We start from the raw sequence: 21,445 nt of genomic DNA on the forward strand, positions 1-21,445 counted from the left end.
TAGAAAGCATGAATTAATTCGGGCTATGATTGAATTGTATCTTTTTTTTCCAAACTGGCCACTGGTGTCATTCAATCTTATCCCTTCTTCACAAACTTGGCAAACCTTACAGAATTTTCCATTATACTTAACAATTCTTTAAAATATTACGTATTTGGTTACACTGGGTTGCTGGGTCTTAGTTGTGGCACGTGGGATCTAGTTCCCTGACCAGGCATTGAACCTGTGCCCCCTGCATTGGGAGCACAGATCTCAACCACTGGACCACCAGGGAAGTCCTTACAATTTTTTTTTTTTTTGGTAATAGGTGATAAGTGTATATCTTACCTGCCCAAATAGACTGTAACTGGAGGAAATTGGAGTCTGAGCTCTGTGCCTCTGATGTATTTATAATAGCTCTCAGTACCACTTTGCATCTGTCCTCAGAGTTTAATAAATTGTTTCTGCCTTATTGATGGTGAACTCTTTAGTTAATCATTGCTGTAGGGTACTAAATGGGAAAGCTAGTAATTGAAAGAGATAATGAACCTTCTGAACCTCTGGCTGTCCAGAGGGAACATTGGTCATTCAGAAATATTATAGGCCAGGAAGACATCCCTGTCTTGTGGACATGGATTACATTTACCCTTATCAACCCAAAGTCATTTTCTCCAACATTCATCCATTTTCCAAGCTTTTTTCTGCCACAACTTGATTCACCTTCTACATTTCACAATAAGAGGCTGCTGGAGAGAAAACAGCCAAAGGACAAATTCTGGCTGCTGCTCAGATGAGAAGTTAGAGGGTTGGGACTAGGGTAAGGCAAGGGAGGCACTTGCTTAAGAGACAAAATTTAAGGGTTGCCCCCACCCCCACCCCAAATCTCAGTAATCTAGATAAATACTTTTTTCAAAGTATTTTTCCTTTTGTTTTTGATGTGGACCATTTCTAAAGTCTTAATTGAATTTGTTACAATATCGCTTCTGTTTAATGTTTTGGTTTTTTGGCTGCAGGGCATGTGGCATTTTTTTCCCCGACCACAGATCGAATCTGCACCCCGTCCTGGGACAGGGATTCCCTGTCTTTGGAAAAACCACTGGACCAGCATGGAATTCCCAAGATACGTAATATTTTAATGAGGTATTTGCACAAATCAAAAATAACGCAAAAAAATTATCCACGATGAACAAAATAGCTACCTTTTAAATAAAGACAGAATCTGGTCCTATAAATTGTATGACATTGCCCTGCTCACCTCACTCTAATCTCAGCCCCACAGAGCACTGGGGGAAATTATTTAAGATCCATTTAAGCAAGCTTTCCTAGAGAAGTAACAAATGTGGTAGATCAACACAACGATGTGTCTGGAGTTACTATCCCAACCTATAAACTGAAACTAAAATTCAAAATACACGTTGAAAATGTTTTAAACACAGGCATTTGTAATGAAATGCAGGCTTAATAATAATGTAGATAATATCCAAAACAAAACAACAACGCATGACTTAGATGCACTCATAATGAAAACCTAAATCTACTTGTAAAATTGTCTTCATCATTGCTTCAATGCTTTGCTTTCCTTTGTAAGCAAAAATGGCTCTCCATATTCCCCCATGTGGGAGAATCCAGATCTAGTCAATAGTTCCAGGAGAGGTAGGAAAGTAAGTTTGCTACTTTATTTCTCAGAGGCACTTGCTACATGTAATAACACTGAGGCAGTGCAGCCTGTCAAACGGTGGATGGAGGAACATGGGAAATTTACAACTGATGTTCTCTTAAGAAAACCGTGTAACAGCTTACCAGGACACTATTGCCTCGGGTGAAGCAAAGAACTCACAGTGTAAGAAAGCACTGTATCCAACCACCGTAGCATAATTTTCTTCATCTGCCGTTTGTATCAATGGACGGACATCTATGTGAAAATAATACAATTTTAAACTTCTGTGTAAGAAATAATACAAGAAAGTTAATTTTTTTCACTATCCTAGTCATATTAATAAAAATGGAAACAGCCGAGTAGCACAGCATTGTTGTTTCGTCACTATTGTGTCTGATTCTTTGTGCCCCTGTCTGTGGGATTTTCCAGGCAAGAATACTGGAGTGGGTAGCCATTTCCTTCTCCAATCACAGCATACATTCCTGAATTAGGAAGTATCCCAATGCAGTACCTTTCTGGAAGTTTGATATGGGGTCTAATACTCAAATGTAAGGCAAAAGGTACTTTGATCCCCTCCACCACCCCCCCTTTTTTTTTTTTTGGCTATGCTGCATGGTTTGTAGGATCTTGGTTCCTTGACTAAGAATTGAACTGGGGGTCATGGCAGTGAAGGTCCTGAGTCCCAACACTGGACCACCAGGGAACTCCCTCCACCATGTTTCCATGTGCTGAGAATTCAGTCGACTTGTGAGTATGACCTTGAACATTTTCCTGAAGGTAAGAGCAGACAGCTAGCTAGCTCCCGTGTATGCTTCCCTACAGTCCACAGGGTCGCAAAGAGTAGGACATGACTCGTGACTGAGCACGCATGCTTACCTAAAACATCGATGTTGGCATTGGCAAGGATAGTGCCATGGACATTCGAAGCTTCACACTGGTACACAGCAGTGTGATTCGGTTGTACGTTGGTAAAACTGATTTCCCCGGGAGACATGACATCACCAGAATATGGATTTCCTACAAGAGATGAAAAAAATGTCAGCTTGATAAAAAATAGAACCTGAAATATTTATATGCCGTTCATTAAACGTGTCACACAGTATTTATATTTTAAGACCAGTTTAGGGTGAACAGTTCATCAAAGCCAATTCTTTAGAATTTCTTAACATGAACCATGGAGTTTTCTTTCAAGCCTTTCTGCAGTTTCAGTCTTCCTCCAAATGAGTATTTATGGCCAACATATCTGTTGATTTCTAGCTCAAAGTCTCTCCATACCTACAAGATTCCAGATTTTCTGTTTAGCACTGAAATCCCACTGGGAACTGAAGCTCACTTACTCTTATAAATTGAGGTCCAGCTACTGCCCAGCATAACCAGATGATCAACACAGCGGGATCCCCCAATCCACCAATATTGGCTGCTGTTTTCCCCCTTTGCATGTTGTTCCTTTGTTTCACTTTCCTGCCCTTCTGCAATTTCCCGATCTACACCATTGGTTTCAATTGCCTTCCTTTGCTATTTAACCACTTCAAACAAATAGTTCACGTATTTCACTTTCCCAGAAGACTAAATTCTTCTTGAGAGCACAGGCCAGCTTTTTTCTCCTTTCTTGGCAATAAATCCCTATCCCAAATATACTTGGTGATCCAAGTATAATTCTGGAAATATCTTTTGGAAATGAGAAGATCTAACATTTATGCTACTTTAATTAAGGGCCAAGGAACTCTGCTGGATATGCCACGTGCTATCTCATTAACTCTGCTCAGAACCTGCTAGATCAGCACCAACATGGCTGCTGAGCAGGCCAGAGGGACTGTATTTCAGAAAATACCACAACAACTGGCCATGTACCAAATCACATGTCTTGCTCGGACACTTGAAAGAAGCAGTGGGAAGAAAAAAATATATTAGGTAGGAATGTTGAATGAGGAGTACACACGGTAGAATTTTTCATTTAAATGACATTACAAAGTTAGTAATATATCTAATTAATTTTTAAAGCTAGTACCATATACTAATGCATATATGTGGAATCTAGAAAAATGGTACAGACGAACTTATTTCCAAAACGGAAATACAGATTTAGCTGTAGAGAAGTAATACATGTGGACACGGGGAGGGATGAGAAGGGTGGGCCAGACTGGTAGATTGGGACTGACATATATACACCACCATGTGTAAAATAGATAGCTAGCGGGAAGCTGCCATAAAGCAGAGGAAGCTCAGCTCAGTGCTCTATGATGACCTAGGGGGTGAGACGGGTGGGAGAGGTCCAAGAAGGATGAGATACATGTATGCACATGGCTGACTCCCTTCACTGTACAGCAATCAACACAGCATTGTCAAGCAGTTACATTCCAGTACTTTTTTTTCTTTTTTCATGGTGTCTCCATTATAGAAAATAGTCTCACTATACTAAATATGGGGTTATAGAAAACACTGAATAATAAAATAGAAGCTTTTTCTTAGGCATCATTTGTCCCTCTGGAAGTGAGAATGGAATATATTTTTACACTTGACTGTGAGCTCTGTGGGAGCAAGATCTTGTGTGCCCTAGAGTTTCAATCACTATGTCCCTGGTGCCTGAAAAGTAGCCATCGTGGAGGATATAGTCGGTGAACACTTTTTGGGAAGACTGAAAAACAGTTTTGTTGTATGGCATTTTATCCCTGGAAGGTTCCTGGGGTAGGCAGAATAATGAGCCCCTGAAAGATGGCCACAGACTCATCTCTACAACTTGTGAACAGTTTCCTTTTTGTGGCAAAAGGAACTTTGCACATGTGCCTAAGGTCAAGCACTCGAGATTGGACAGTTATCCTGGATTCTCCAAGGGGCCCAATGGAGTGACATGGCTCTTTATAGTCCGAGAACCTTTCCCAGCTGTGACCAACCAAAGGGAGAAGTGACTATGAAAAAATGATCGGAGAGATGTAGCATTGCTGATTAGAAGTTTGGAGGAAGGCAGCTGTGACTGAAGGAAAGTAGGTACCACCTAAGAGCTGGAAAAGACAAGAAAAGAGTTTCCCCTTGCCCGCAGGAAAGAACCACAGCACCGAGCACACCTTGGTTTTAGCCGAGGGAGACTCGCATTGGGCTTCCAACAAACAGGATTGTGAAGTAATAAGTGTCTACTGCTGTTTGATGTATGACACGGGGAACCCAAATCCAGTGCTCTGTGACAACCTGGAGGAAGGGTGGGGAGGGAGGTAGAAGAAGGGTTCAGGAGGGAGGGGACACACATATGCCTGTGGCCAACTCATGTTGCTGGACGGCGGAGGCCATCTCAACATTGTAAATTATCCTCCAATTAAATAAAACTTTTAAAAAAGTATACTGTTTTAAGCTACTAAAATTGTGGTCATTTGTTATAGCAACAATAGAAATTTGATAGAGTCCTGTAGGACAGTGTGTATCTCAAGAATCATCAGGATGAGCAGTGCTTCTAAGTTTTCAAGGCTACACAGAATCAAGTCTCTGATCTCATTCTGCAGCCTCACACTCTACATCAAGTTTTAAAAGCTTCAGCCTGTTCAGTTCTCCTTATACCATCTGCCCCATGGTAAATCCTGTCTACACTGCGCTACAAAAAGAAGAAATGAAACTCTGGCCTCATGTTTGAGTGACAAACTCTGCTCAAAGCTGCCTTCTGGGATAGGTAAGGAAACTGTAGAGTACTTGTGGCAAACAGGCTACCGGCAGCTCCCAGAATTGTAAAAACTCAAATTATTTATCACATAAAAACCACTCTTCCTGACTCAGGTTGTCTTTCATCAGTTCAAAGGGCAAAAATGCAATATAGGGGGAGAAGCTTCAGCTCTGGACTTTTTCATTTCAGTTCCATTCATGGCTCTAAATTCATTTGGGGTGTGTCCTCAAGTACGTAATGCAATCTCTCTGGGCCTCATTTGACATGTGTACAAACTGGAGAATAAAATTTAAAAAAATCTCTCTTTCAGGGCCAGAAATACTGGATGCAAAGCGTTTGAAGAAGGTTAGGCTTGCAATCAATAATAGTAATCATTTTGACTTGATTTAAAAACATTACATATAAAGGATAAGGAATTGCTAAAAAATAGATGCTTACAGAGATTCCAAACCCTTCAGTAATCCCACAGTCATCAGACATCCCAGTTAAAAATGGTTATGACCAGTTGGCAGGGGAATAAGGAAAGCTGTGTAAGGAACACGGAGCATGGGCTCCAAGGATGAGGTTGAGGCTTTGGTTCCAGCTCTGCCCTTTCTCAGCCATGCTCTCTCGTGTTAGTTTATTTTCAGTGATCACGCGGTCATCCACCAACAAACCTGTTAGCCAAACTGTGGATATAAATCCATAACCTAACCATTACTACCACCAACCTAGCCCAGGGGCCCAGTATCTTCAAGGCAGCTTTTACTTGGAGTCCTACAACTGCTTCTCCATATAGGGTCCAGACAAAGTCTTTGTTAATAAATTAGAGCCTGTCACTATTCTGTTCTAAATACTTCAAGAGCTGCATATCTGATTCACAATAATATTCCAAGTCCCTTTGGGACCTTCCCCTTTACATGCGACATGGCCCCAGCACCTCCAGACTAGACTCTCTTAGCATGGCCTCCTCACTCATTCATCCTAGCTACACTGCAGTCCCTGCTTTTCCTCAACACACCAAACACATCTCGGGTCTCTACACGTACTGACTTCTCCACCCTGGAAGCTCTTTCACTGGTACTGGCAGGTCAACATCACTCACCTCTTTCAAATCTCTACTCAAAAGTAAATAACCACAAGGGTCTTATTGATATTATCCTAAAATCTGATAGCAACTCTAGGTTCTGGACTTCTCTTACACCCACTCCCTTGTGGCTCAGATCATGAACTCCTTATTGCCAAATTCAGACTTAAATTGAAGAAAGTAGGGAAAACCACTAGACCATTCAGGTATGACCTAAATCAAAACCCTTATGATTATATAGTGGAAGTGAGAAATAGATTTTAAGGACTAGATCTGATAGATAGAGTGCCTGATGAACTATGGATAGAGGTTCGTGACATTGTACAGGAGGCAAGGATGAAGACCATCCCCAAGAAAAAGAAATGCAAAAAGGCAAAATGGTTGTCTGAGGAGCCCTTACAAATAGCTGAGAAAAGAAGAGAAGCTAAAGGCAAAGGAGAAAAGGAAAGATATACCCATTTGAATGCAGAGTTCCAAAGAATAACAAGAAGAGATAAGAGAGCCTTCCTCAGTGATCAATGCAAAGAAATAGAGGAACACAACAGAATGGGAAAGACTAGAGATCTCTTCAAGAAAATTAGAGATCAAGGGAACATTTCATGCAAAGATGGGCACAATAAAGGACATAAAAGGTATGGACCTAACAGAAGAAGAAGATATTAAGAAGAGGTGGCAAGAATACACAGAAGAACTGTACAAAAAGATCTTCACAACCCAGATAATCACGATGGTGTGATCACTGACCTAGAGCCAGACATCCTGGAATGTGAAGTCAAGTGGGCCTTAGGAGGCATCACTATGAACAAAGCTAGTGGAGGTGATGGAATTCCAGTTGAGCTATTTCAAATCCTAAAAGATGATGCTGTGAAAGTGCTGCACTCAACATGCCAGCAAATTTGGAAAACTTAGCAGTGGCCACGGGACTGCAAAAGGTTAGTTTTCATGCCAATCCCAAAAAAAGGCAATGTCGAAGAATGTTCAAACTACCACGCAACTGCACTCATCTCCCACACTAGCAAAGTAATGCTTGAAATTCTCCAAGTCAGGCTTCAACAGTGTGAACCGTGAACTTTCAGATGTTCAAGCTGGTTTTAGAAAAGGCAAAGGAACCAGAGATCAAATTGCCAACATCTGTTGGATCATCGAAAAAGCAAGAGAGTTCCAGAAAAACATCTACTTCTACTTTATTGACTACTCCAAAGCCTTTGACTTTGTGAATCATAACAAACTGTGGAAAAATGCTTCAAGAGATGGGAATACCAGACCACCTGACCTGCCTCCTGAGAAATCTGTAAGCAGGTCAGGAAGCAACAGTTAGAACTGGACATGGAACAACAGACTGGTTCCAAATCGGGAAAGGAGTATGTCAAGGCTGTATATTGTCACCCTTATTTAACTTATATTCAGAGTACATCATGTGACATGCCGGGCTGGTGAAGCCCAATCTGGAATCAAGATTGCCAGGAGAAATATCAATAATCTCAGATATGCAGATGACACCACTCTTACAGCAGAAAGTGAAGAAGAATTAAAGAGCCTCTAGAGGAGAGTGAAAAAGTTGGCTTACAGCTCAACATTCAGAAAACTAAGATGATGGCATCCCATCACTTCATGGCAAATAGATGGGGAAACAATGGAAACCGTGACAGACTTTATTTTGGGGGCTCCAAAATCACTGCAGATGGTAACTGCAGCCATGAAATTAAAAGATGCTTCCTCCTTGGATTAAAAGTTATGACCAGTCTAGACAATGTATTAAAAAGCAGAGACATTACTTTGCCAACAGAGGTCCGTCTAGTCAAAGCTATGGTTTTTTAGTAGTAATGTATAGATGTGAAATAATGGGAAACAGTGGAAACAGTGTCAGACTTTATTTTTTGGGGCTCCAAAATCACTGCAGATGGTGACTGCAGCCATGAAATTAAAAGACGCTTACTCCTTGGAAGGAAAGTTATGACCAACCTAGATAGCATATTCAAAAGCAGAGACATTACTTTGCTAACAAAGGTTCGTCTAGTCAAGGCTATGGTTTTTCCTGTGGTCATGTATGGATGTGAGAGTTGGACTATGAAGAAGGCTGAGCGCCGAAGAATTGATGGTTTTGAACTGTGGTGTTGGAGAAGACTCTTGAGAGTCCCTTGGACTGCAAGGAGATCCAACCAGTCCATTCTGAAAGAGATCAGCCCTGGGATTTCTTTGGAAGGAATGATGCTAAAGCTGAAACTCCAGTACTTTGGCCACCTCATGTGAAGAGTTGACTCAGTGGAAAAGACTCTGATGCTGGGAGGGATTGGGAGCAGGAGGAGAAGGGGACGACAGAGGATGAGATGGCTGGATGGCATCACTGACTCGATGGATGTGAGTCTGGGTGAACTCCGGGATTTGGTGATGGACAGGGAGGCCTGGCATGCTGCGATTCATGCTGTCGCAAAGAGTCGGACACGACTGAGCGACTGAACTGAACTGAACTGATAGATGTGAGAGTTGGACTATAAAGATAGCAGAGCGCCAAAGAATTGATGGTTTTGAACTGTGGTGTTGGAGAAGACTCTGGAGAGTCCCTTGGACTGCAAGGAAATCCAAAATGTCAATCCTAAAGGGAATCAGTCCTGAATATTCATTGGAAGGACTGATGCTGAAGCTGAAACTCCAATACTTTGGCCACCTGATGCAAAGAACCAACTCACTGGAAAAAACCCTGATCCTGGAAAGATTGAAGGCAGGAGAAGAAGGGGAGACAGAGGTTGAGATGGTTGGATGGCATCACTGACTCAATGGACATTACTTTGAGTAAACTCTGAGAGCTGGTGATGGACAGGTAAGCCTGACATGTGTGAAGTCCACGGAGTCACAAAGAGTCTAACATGAGTGATCAACTGAACTGAAGGTGGAATTTCCTAGTGGTCCAGTAGATAGTTGCTAATAGGGGATTTCCTAGAAGTCTGGTGGTTACATCTCCAACCTCTCACTGCCAAGGGTCCAGGTTCGATCCCTGGTTGGGGAATTAAATCTCACAAGCCACATAGCATGGCCAAAATTTTTTAAAAAGATGCTAAGAGAGTAGATCCTGAAAGTTCTCATCTCAAGAAGAAAAATTCTGTAAGAGAATTCTGTAAGAAAAACTCTGTAAGATAACAGAGGTTAACTAGATTTATTGCGTGATCATTATGGAATGTATATAAATATCAAACTATGATGCTGTACACCTCAATTTAATATAAAGCATACCTCAATATAAAAAGGAAAGAAAAAATAACTTTCAGAATTGTTCAGTCTTTTGCCAAAGTATTTGTATTTTAAATAAGTAGGCACATTGAAAGCTGTAACAATTTCAGAATTGAAAGCAATTTTGTTTAGTTACTTTCTGAAAGAGTAGATATGGCCATACTGTTATTTGAGCAATTCTAGATTAATAGTCAAGCCTATGTAATAGGTATTTTTAAATAATTATTATAATTTTCAATCTCACTGTCAAACGTGTTCAGTCAGTTTATCTGCTTGTCACTGACACTGTACTTATGATCATACAAAGAAAAAGAAAACAGATGCACTTCTCAAAAATAATAGCAATAAGCACTAAAGTTTCCTGACTATTTGCTATGTGAAAACATACTAAACAGTATTTTGGGAGTATTCTTGTGTGGTAGCCCCTGGGATAAGCGTTCTCTATGTGTGCCTCCTTTAATCTATATAACACCCCAGTGGTCAGTGCTGTTTTCATCTTCATTTTACTGATGGTGAAACAAGTGTAAAGAAGGTCAGTAATAGTGGGATGAACTGAGAGAATACACTACACACACACTACCATGTGTGAAATGGATAGCTGGTGGGAAGCGGCTGTGGAGCACAGTAACACACCAAATCATACAGACAGTAAGTGCCAGAGCCTGAATGCACACACAGACCCTCTGGATCCACAGTTTATAGACTGTCACAATATTCTACAGATAAGCATTATCCTAGGTGGTAGACTATGTTGATCTCACGCAATTACAATCAACTACCATCAGCACTATTTTGTAATTAAAAACTTAAGTTTCAGGAGATGTATTGGAGTTGCCTGATCAATCTCCCCAAGCCTGAGTGCACAGCCTGGTTGGGACCCCAGATCCACACGTCACTAGGATGCCCACCCTGATATGAGTGGGTCAAAGGCAAAAGGAACTAACAAAGGCATCACACACATGTCTCAATATTGTAAATTCTCTAAATTAAGCTAATCAACTGACAAACAACACTTGCTCTGTTATCCAACCTTTACAAAGACATTCAAAATGACCAGAACTCTAGGTTCAAATTGAGGATTTGGGACGTCTTGGAGACCTAGGCTAGAACATGGTAGAGTGGGGAGATTAGGCCCATCTCTGCTTTTCCACGCCAAGCCCACCTGGGAAGGGCTCAGAGCTGACTGACTGCACAGGGGATTCTTCTGGTCTTGGGGACTCAAGCTTGGTTGAGAACCTGAAGTGAGCCAGGTTCAGGCTTTCCATGTCTCTCTGGCCCTGTGGATTTCTCATATTATGGAGACACGTGTGCCAGAACGGGTCCTTGTTAAAAGCAGAACCCAGTGAGGAGTTACTGTTGCCTGGATCCAAGGCAAGTTCTGAATTTCAGCTGCACCCTCGACCACTGGGTCCCTGTTCCTGTTCCTTCTCAGGCAGAGAAACTTTCCTCCTTGGATGCATCCTCTGTGTCATTCAATTGTCTTATTTATAACTAATATAATGGCCAAACAAATAGTATTTATGGCTTTTCCATAAATGTAAGCATAAATAGAATTACTTTGAAAGATGCAATTCTGGATTCTCTGGTTAGATCTGTCTGACAGTAAGGACCACTTACCAACTTCACTTTAGCCATAACAAGGGTGTCTAATCATTAAGTGTCCCAGCCAAACACTGCCTTCAGCATCACCTCATAATTGGGGTTTTCACTTACTCTCAATTGGTAAGCCATTGACTCTCCACTTGATCGTGGGTTCAGGCTCTCCTTCAGCCTCACACAACAGGATGCCACTGCTGCCAGTGCTATATACACCACTCTGAGGTTTCTTGGTCCAGTGAGGGGGCTCTGGAAATAAAGGGAAGAGCTCATCAGTGTTTTATCTATTTCAGAAGGTCCAGAAATGTTATATCAATAACCTCAGATATGCAGATGACACCACCCTTATGGCAGGAAGTGAAGAGGAACTAAAAAGCCTCTTGATGAAAGTGAAAGAGGAGAGTGAAAAAGTTGGCTTAAAGCTCAACATTCAGAAAATGAAGTTCATGGCATCTGGTCCCATCACTTCATGGGAAATAGATGGGGAAACAGTGGAAACAGTGGCAGACTTTATTTTGGGGGCTCCAAAATCACTGTAGATGGTGACTGCAGCCATGAAATTAAAAGATGCTTACTCCTTGGAAGGAAAGTTATGACCAACCTAGATCAAAAGCAGAGACATCACTTTGCCAACAAAGGTCCATCTAGTCAAGGCTATGGTTTTTCCTGTGGTCATGTATGGATGTAAGAGTTGGCCTGTGAAGAAAGCTGAGTGCCAAAGAATTGATGCTTTTGAACTGTGGTGTTGGAGAAGACTCTTGAGAGTCCCTTGGGCTGCAAGGAGATCCAACCAGTCCATTCTAAAGGAGATCAATCCTTGGTGTTCTTTGGAAGGACTGACGCTAAAGGTGAAACTCCAATACTTTGGCCACATCATGCAAAGAGTTGACTCATCGGAAAAGACTCTGATGCTGGGAGGGATTGGGGGCAGGAGGAGAAGGGGACGACAGAGGATGAGATGGCTGGATGGCATCACCGACTCGATGGACATGAGTTTGGGTGAACTCTGGGTGTTGGTAATGGACAGGGAGGCTTAGCGTGCTGCAAGTCATGGGGTTGCAAAGAGTTGGACAGGACTGAGCGACTGAACTGAACTGAGAAATGTTAAGGGTTGCATTTCCATTATGCACCAGCAGATGGCAGACACAACAAAGTGTTTCCCAGTAAGTCTTCTCTAAGGTAAGATAGGCATTGTTATTTGCCTGGAACGGGGTTTGAGAGTGGGCATGCGTTTTTATGAGTGTGTGTGTTGTAATTTGGACTCTTAGCATGTATAGTAAAATCAACACACTAAAAAGAGTTATCTACATTCAATTTTACCTAGCTACACCACAGTATCTATCTCATTACAGAAAAATGAAGGAAGGGTGAAGTTTACTGAGTGCTGACCACAGCTTATTTCAGGCTGAAGCAAGGCATCCAAAATGGCTGATTTTCAAGTAACATATTTTGAAAAATTTTTAATGAAATTAAAACATTCAGCCATTATTTTAAATATTTCTCAATTAATGACTTTATAGCATTTTATATGTCCATATCCCAAAGTCCATCTTAGGAATTTGGAAAACATTATTTCCTAAATAAATTCTTTTTGCAAGGAGGGGTAGGAGAAGGAATCCTAAAAGCAACATTTACCATTTTGCCCTCAAAACAATGGAGGAAAAGATATACTCAAATTACTTGCATCTTTCCATGTCCTAATACGCCAATATTATAATGCTAAGTGGTATTTCAGTAGAGGAGGAGACATTTTTCTTTAAGCGCAAACATCACCGTCATGTTTTGTCACCTGAAGTATATTACTGTGTCAGGAGCGAATAAAAGATTCATATTAAAGTATGGATGGTTTGGATAATTTGATTTCAGAGGAAATTGCACAATACCTGCAGGTAGTAATTCGCATCAAGTGTTGCTTGGTTATTTCTCCCAAGACAGTTTTGGATTTACATTTTTAGTCAAAAAGGAAACTCTTTAAGATACATATATATATATGTGTAAAACAAAAGTGTCATTTGAAGAATTTGTTACAAAACAAAGGAGGAAAAGGAGGATTATGTGGGGAAAAATGTCTATAAACGTACCAGGAAAAACAAAGAACTACAAATATCCCTGGCAAGTTCAAGTCTGAGCAAGAGACATGTCTTTGTAATTATTCGACTGGATACAGACTTGTTAAGTTCCAAGTTAAATATGTGTGTTCATAATCTACATTATGTAAATATTTATTCATATAGTTTAAAATGCAGCAGTCCAAATTATAAACTGCCTATGAGCTTTCAAGGTGAAGAGTTTTACTTCAGTGTGTATGTCTACATTTTTTACATCATTGTTACTTTCTTCTGATCTTTTCATATACATTGTAAAATAAAACACTTGAGTTACAGAAAAACCATGAAAGATTTCTTATTTACAATAGAAAACTAAGACTACTGCTTTTAGAACATGTAAAAATAAAAGAAATCATGGCCATGCAATATACAACATGATGGCTATAATTTATGAATAATACTGTATTACCTATTTGCAAGTTGCTAAGAATGTATCTGAAAAGTTCTCATCAGAAAAAGAGTGTAACTATGTACTGATGGATGTAAACTACACTATGCGTGGTGACTGCTTTACAATACATGCCAATATTGAATCATTATATTGGATGACTGAAACTAATGATGTAATATGTCAATTATATATCTCAATAAAAACAATAAAGGGTATCATGCAATGATGACCCTTCTCTACATCTTTCTGAGTAATAAAATCAAGATTTCTATGCCTATTCTCATCCTACAAATTTCATTAATCCTTTGGTACCAGCATTAAGATACACTCCTGTTAGATATTGCTTCCCAGCTGATGTGGTGGTAAAGAAAACTCCTGCCGATGCAGAAGATGCACGTTCAGTCCCTGGGTCAGGAAGATCCCCTGGAGAAGGAAATGGCAACCCACTCCAGTAATCTTGCCTGGGAAATGCCATGGACAGAAGAGCCTGGTGGGCTACAGTCTATGGGGTCGCAAGAGTCAGACAGTACCCAGTGACTGCGTCTGCATGCGCGCGCACACACACACAGCCAGATTTTAGGTAAAAGGTGCTTAAATGACCATCTTAATCAACCCTTCAACCTTGCAGATGGAGAACTGAGCTCTGGAGAAGTCATTCAACTTGCCCAGGGTCACCAGTAAAAGAAGCCTCACTTTCTGTTCTTGCCATTCCATGGACCAGCAGACCTGCTAAGTGAGAAGCACTGAGACCCCCAAGTGACTGTGGTGTTATTTCTAACTCATTACTATTTCATTAATTTGGATCACAGGAACAGTGCCCAAATAGTTGTACCAACTTTCATTTTGCACTTCCAGATCCAAGCTCTCCAACATTTATCATCTGTGCACACTCACTACAAATCATCAATCAACTTTGTTCTTGTTGTTTAGTTGCTCAGTCGTGTCTGACTCTTTTGTGACCCCATGTACTGCAGCCCACCAGACTTTTCTATCCATGGAATTCTCCAGGCAAGAATACTGGAGTCAGTGGCCACTTTCCTTCTCCAGGAATCTTCCCAACTCAAGGATTGAACACACATCTCCTGCACAGGCAGGCAGATTCTTTATGGCTGAGCTACTTGGGAAGCCCCAACTAAACTTCATCTGAACTCTTTCTGATAAGCTTTCTTTATAAATGCTTAGACATTTGTTTTTATGCTTCTCATCCCTGTTTCTCCTGGAGAAGTAAGCTAGTCCTGAGCAAAGGTATGTTTGGTCATGCGATTTGAAAGGGACTTTAGGCCTGTTCTTCAGTTCAGTTGCTCAGTCGTGTACGACTCTTTGTGACTCCATGAATTGCAACACGCCAGGCCTCCCTGTCCATCACCAAATCCCGGAGTTCATTCAAACTCATGTCCATCGAGTCGGTGATGCCATCCAGCCATCTCATCCTCTGGCGTCCCCTTCTCCTGCCCCCAATCCCTCCCAGCATCACAGTCTTTTCCAATGAGTCAACTCTTCGCATGAGGTGGCCAAAGTATTGGATTTTCAGCTTTAGCATCAGTCCTTCCCATGAACACCCAGCACTGATCTCCTTCAGAATGGACTGGTTGGATCTCCTTGCTGTCCAATGGACTTTCAAGAGCGTTCTCCAACACCACAGTTCAAAAGCATCAATTCTTCGGTGCTCAGCTTTCTTCACAGTCCAACTCTCACATCCATACATGACCACTGTTCTTCTTAGAAGAACATTCTTCCTGGGTCTGTTGTGACACTGCTCTCAATACCTGCCCAGGCTGAGATTTTCACACCTGGCATCTGCAGTGAGAGCACCTAGACTATATCACTTAGGTTAAGGATCTGTGAAAAGCCAGGGCAGAATTGCTCTCTTTCTGATGTGTCCTCTGCTTAGTATAGGGGAGAAAAAATTTGCCACCCCAAAACATCTCTTTGGCATGCAGATTATTTTGAGCTGAAAATAATCAAGGCCCAAAAGATTCAGGAAGAAACTCTGATCTCGCCACTAACTGCATAAAATAGTTTAATAAGAAGGCCTGTTTCTGGAATACAGCTATTGCAGAAATAAGTACCAAGAACGGCTAGCATAGTGGATCAGATGGTAAAGAATCTGCCTGCAATGCAGGAGACCCAGGTTTGATCCCTGGGTCAGGAAGATCCCCTGGCGAAGGGAATGGCAACTGTCTCCAGTATTCTTGCCTGGACAATTCGAGTTTGGTGGGGGAAACTGCAGGGTCTAGACATTAGAATCCACTCTATGTCCCCCTGTCTGCCTGGCCATGCAAACACAGACAAATTCAACATTGGCTCTTCCATCTCCAGTCTTTCTTGGAGATGCTGTCCTCTCCTCTGAAGCCCCAAGTATGCTCTTTAGTCTTTAGCTGAAGATGGTGTTTAAGCTCTGGCCCTTTTGGTCAGTTACTCAGTTCTCCTGGCTTGCTCCCATGTATACATGTTACTACCCTTTTGTTTTTCTACTGTTCATCTGTTTCATGCCAATTTAATTTTTAGATGAGCCAGGAGAAAAAGGAAAATTTCTTTCTCCCTGACACTGGCACAAAGGAGAAAAGATGTGTGTGGTGTAATTTTAAGTTGAACTGAAATGACTCAGTAGGTACCACAGTGAGCCTGAGGACATTGGCTAGGGGACAGAAAATATCTGGTGGTTGCAATGAGGCTATGGGCATGCAAGAACACCAGAACAGATTTTTTCAAAGGTTGGAACATGCAACTGTATTCCTGACAAGTAAGACCTATTTGAAAGGATAGGGGGAAAAAGGCTTAAGAGAGAAGAAAGAATGATTAAAATGGAAATTTCTGAGAGAAAGCATCATCACTGAATCCCAGTCTTTCATCTATTATCCATAAATCTCTGGTAACTGATGAAAATGACTTATGTTGAAATTTTACTCATTTAGTCATAATTGTAAACAAAAAAATAAGATGATAAATTTCTCTCACGATGATCAAAACTGAGATGCAAATGTCTGAATGTTTACAATGTAATAAGCAAGCTAATTAGAGATGTTTATCACTAGAAGGAAAACAAAACAGAAAACTTGGTACCTATGAAATACACAACACAGAGGTTATTTTCTTAGTAACAGATTTCTATTAAGTATCTATATTCTAACAGATCAAAAATTATTAGGTTCAGCAAATTTAGATTTCACTACAACTTTTTAGAAGTAGATTTGTTACTTGAAAATGAGACTTTCTCAAATAGGTCGATTACTGAATTGTGTTTGAATTCATGACATCTTTTTAAAATGCACCACAATTATGGTTATAAAATTATGTATAAATACTTGCCTATTACACTTATTAAATTTCAAAAGCCCTATATGATGCAAAAGTTTATAACACAAACACTTAGTTGGATGCAGTTGAAACATATCTGTGATCATAATTTGATTTTTGTATTTAGAAAATTCTAGAGGCCATTTTGGTTTCCTAGGTGGCACAGTAAAGAATTTGCCTGCCAATGCAGGAGAGGAAAGAGATGCCAGTTGGACTCCTGGGTCAGTGACCCACTGGGACCCACTCCAGTATTCTTGCCTGGAAAATTCCATGGACAGAGCAGTGTGGTGGGCTTGTGAGATTTTAGTTCCCCAACTAGCGATGACAGATTTTAGTTGTGTTTATTACATTAATAAAGAATAAATATCACAGATATAGAGAATTCAGTAAAATACATGCTTTTGTTTAAGCACACTGGATGTTTTCAGAATGGGCTACATTGTCAAAGTTTATAGTAACATTGCTCTTTTCTCATATGACTAATCCTGTTATTTAATTAGTTTCCAAGCAAAAGACAAAGTAAGGGAAAGAAGGAAGTGCAGGAAGGCGGAATAAAATTGAGTGAAAGTGAACTTATCCATCCATATGATTAATGAAGATATATTCACTGCCTTCACACTTTAAAAAAAAGAAAGACTTCTTCAGCTGGGCTTGCTTTTCACTTGCATGTGTGAAGAAAAACTCCTAGAACATACAACTGAGGGCACGTTTAGTAGTTTCTCATTAAGGATAAAGGATTAAATGTCCCCCATAAAAACATTATTTACATCTCAATACTGCTAATAGCTGTTTTATGAATAGCAAAGACAATTTGTTCAGGAAACCTATATTCCTTTGGAGCCCTATAGTCAACATTTTAAATTGCATAATTAATTTTACATCCTTGATTTATTTTTTTCTTTTTGCAACCTTTGCAGTTCTTCTGAAAGCTTCAGTCTCACAGTCAAGAAACCGTGGCCAGATTGTTAAAATATTCAGCTACCGTAGCGATGTTCCAGCCATCTGGAAGGATTTCTAATAGTCAGCAACTTGGAGTAAGAGCAGCTAACAATTAGACCTGTCGGGTTCGTGGGTATGTGTTGGTGCTGGGATGGGGGAGGCGGGCAGAGGGTTACAGAAAAACATCCCTGCTGTGTGGTATAGCTGTATTATGCAGAGGCATCAAACACTGACTAAAATTATGGAAAAAATCTCTCAAACTCTTCATCTCTGAATTCCTTGGTGAATAATGTCAGAGGAATATGTCACTATTGGCAACTGTTGATATTTATGCATAACAACAGGCTTTCTCTCATAACAGGTTTTGCTTTTGTTGAACTAAGGGAAATGATACTCTCATTTTTGGATTTCCATTCTTCCTATCTTAACTAATCACACACATTGTGAGATGCGCTAAGTCGCTTCAGTCCTGCCCAACTCTTTGTGACCCCATGGACTGTAGCCTGCCAGGCTCCTCTGTCCATGGGATTCTCCAGGCAGGAATACTGGAGTGGGTTGCATTTCCTTCTCCAGGAGATCTTCCCAACCCAGGCATTGAACTGGAGTCTCTTGCATCTCCTGCATTGGCAGGCGAATTCTTTATCACTAGTGCCACTTGGGAAGCCCACCTGAGAGACGGGTTTTGGAAATATGCCGCTATTCCAAACAACAACATGATTAAGAGTTACTTGTTAATATAACTTGCATCTGAGCCTTTCTTTTTTCCATTAATTAAAACAGTGGGCCTTTACTTAGGTATTCCTTGTGCAGAATGAAGCTTTAAGAGGGGAACTTCATTGGAATATAAATGAAAGCCTTAGAGCACCAGTTCACTAAATAGAAACCTGACAGAGATCATTTCTTTCAATAGTAAAGCCTGCACAGCACTAAAAAAGCACAAATGCAGTAATCATCCCATTAATTTGATCAATACAGTCAACCAAATCATATATAAAAACTGCAGTGTTATCAGGACCACAGAAATAGGTCTGCATCAATCAGATTCACAGGATGACTAGGTAACCTTTACATGTGCCCAGCAGCCAGAGCCCTGATAACTAATACTGTGGCTCACCTTCTTTTTCAATGGTGACATCACTGCCTACTTATTTCTGTGAATACAACAAACAATATACCAGGTTCTATTGATCAAAAAGCTTGAGTTTACAGAAAGAAGACATGAATATAACATGTTTTTTGCACCTTTTGGTAGAGAAATAATGGTTACATCATACTATCTATTTTTCTTTCCCCATCAGTAACATACTAAATATCATCTGAACCCAAGAGATAGATCTCCCCCAAGTAGGAAACAGTTAAGATAGTAATCTGTCTGACTCCCTCATTTCACTGGTAAGAAATGGAGATACAGAAAGGTGAAGTAAATTGGGCAAGGACCCAGGAAGTTAATGCCAGGACTGGGAAACTCCAAGCTTATCTCAGGCCTATCGTAATACTTTCTATGATGGTAATGTTTTCTTCTTTTAAGGTTTCATATTATGCAGTGTTATACACGTATTACAGTAAGTGTTTTCTCATAATAATATGGTATAAAAGATTAGGTTTAGTGACCATTCAAATAGTCAAAGTCATCTGTGTTCAGCCCCTAACCTGAGATCTTTTCTTGTCATTTGTCCCTTCTATGTGATTTCAGGGGGTAAATGACAAACCTGATTAATTGAAGTCTAATGTATTCCATTGCTCACGCTACAATTAAATGCTGAAACAGCATACTCATTTATATATATATGCATTTGAGGTTGACTACACATATGAATTCACCTTTTTTTAAATAGAAAAATAAATCAACATGGGAAATGTACCTTCTACTGTAACTTGAAAATCATGAGTGGCTGATCCCAAGACATTGCTGGCTGTGCAGCGATAGGTTCCTTTGTCCTGAGAGGAGACATTCTCTATCTTCAAAGTTTTGCCATAATTTTCTTTTGTTTCTCTTCCCTTTGGTAAATCACCTCCCATTTTGTTCCAATCAACTTGTGGAGTTGGTCTGTGAAACAATACACACATGGTAAACATTTTAAGTGAAAAATAAAATATAAAGAAATGCACAGGGTACCTCCCTCACTGTGCTACTTTCAGGTCTGCACTCAAGCGTTCCACCGAAACATCAGCCTTCCCAGTGCACAGACCTGCACACCACCACCCACCATCCGTGGTGAAGACCAGGGCTGGATCATGTCTCCCTCACTGCAAGCTCCTTTAATGGGCTACCTCTTCAGAAATCTTCTGTTTCCTCTACTCAGAGGGCTAGCTCCATGGAAGTGCTGAATACGGATGGTTAGATGAAGGATGCATGACTGGACCCATAGAAATGTACAAGATTTTTTTTCAAGTGTGCTATCTCCCTGTGGGTGGTTTTGAAGGGGCCAGAAATAACAGCCGTCTTCCCCACGAGTTTGAAAAACACCATAAACTAAGACCCAGCACTCAGCAGAGGGTAGCCGTGACACCCCTCTTAATCCTTATGAGGCTGCTATTGCAGAATAAGACTCAAATGTGCGTGCCCAGTGTACTGGCTGGACCGGGCAATAGCTCATTTTGGGCCAAGGTGGGCTCTGAGGCATAGACTGGGTCACCCAAGCAGACTGTCACCCTAGTAGGGAATACAGGAATGAAGGAATGAACCAAATCTCTCTTGATTAGAAAAATTAGATCGCCCAATATAAACAACAAATGATAAAAGCAAGAACAAAACAAATCCCAAATTGATAACTTGTCATACACCAACACAATGACATTTTCCACCTTATCTGGGTGGAAAACAAGAATGAGGAATCAAGCCAGCTAGGTTTAAAACAGAAAAATCCCATCTGCTGGGATTTTTGAAATGAAAATTTTTGAATGCAAACCAGACAAGTGAGAAGTGGGACGCTCTATGACTTTTGTGATTTAAAAATGATATGAAGAACAGTGATGCCAGATTTTAACTGATGGATGATTTTTTCTTTTTTTTCCTCTTCACTTGAGCTGTATGACTGAGTGGAAGAAGTATTTTTGCTGTTTTTACTGATGACTTGTTTTTTCTCACTACATTTCTTTTTATCATTAATACCTGAAAGTTATTGAGTATGTTCTAAATGGGAGCATCATTATCATCATTTTACCAGTGAGGATTCTAAAGTTCAAGAAGTTAATTTGCTTAAAGTCACTGGGGTAATAAATGACACGTTAGAACTTGAAATTGATTGACTAAACTTGTTCTTTTGATCAGTGTCTTCTATTTTATTTGTGCTTTCCCCATTCTTTTTTTTCCCCTTCCTAACCATGAATTCTGAGAATATATGCTTAGAGGCAAATTAATTAGTGTCTAGTTAATATGTGAACAATTCATACTGTTTGCATCAATTTTCTTAAATTGTATTGTTAGGCAATGGTTAAAATAATTCAGTTATTATGCAAAAAAAAAGAGGTAAAAATGATGATTTTTACACACATCTACTCTCTTCCCTCATTGCGTAAGTACTTGTTTGGAACCACCACT

General features: G+C 40.3%; 1 protein-coding gene across 6 annotated transcripts in view; it reads right to left on the reverse strand.

Moving 5' to 3' along the window:
- Positions 1-21,445, reverse strand: part of CHL1 (cell adhesion molecule L1 like) — a 225,934-nt gene that overhangs the window by 43,943 nt on the left and 160,546 nt on the right. For all 6 annotated transcript variants that reach the window (XM_061396388.1, XM_061396384.1, XM_061396389.1 and 3 more), the window contains 4 exons: positions 19,767-19,951; positions 11,287-11,418; positions 2,513-2,653; positions 1,780-1,891 (listed from right to left, as the gene is read on the reverse strand). In XM_061396388.1, coding sequence (XP_061252372.1) covers positions 1,780-1,891; positions 2,513-2,653; positions 11,287-11,418; positions 19,767-19,951 — 570 coding nt within the window. The remainder of the gene's footprint in view (positions 1-1,779; positions 1,892-2,512; positions 2,654-11,286; positions 11,419-19,766; positions 19,952-21,445) is intronic.

This window comes from Bos javanicus, chromosome 22, assembly GCF_032452875.1.
Source record: "Bos javanicus breed banteng chromosome 22, ARS-OSU_banteng_1.0, whole genome shotgun sequence".
NCBI lineage: Eukaryota > Metazoa > Chordata > Mammalia > Artiodactyla > Bovidae > Bos > Bos javanicus.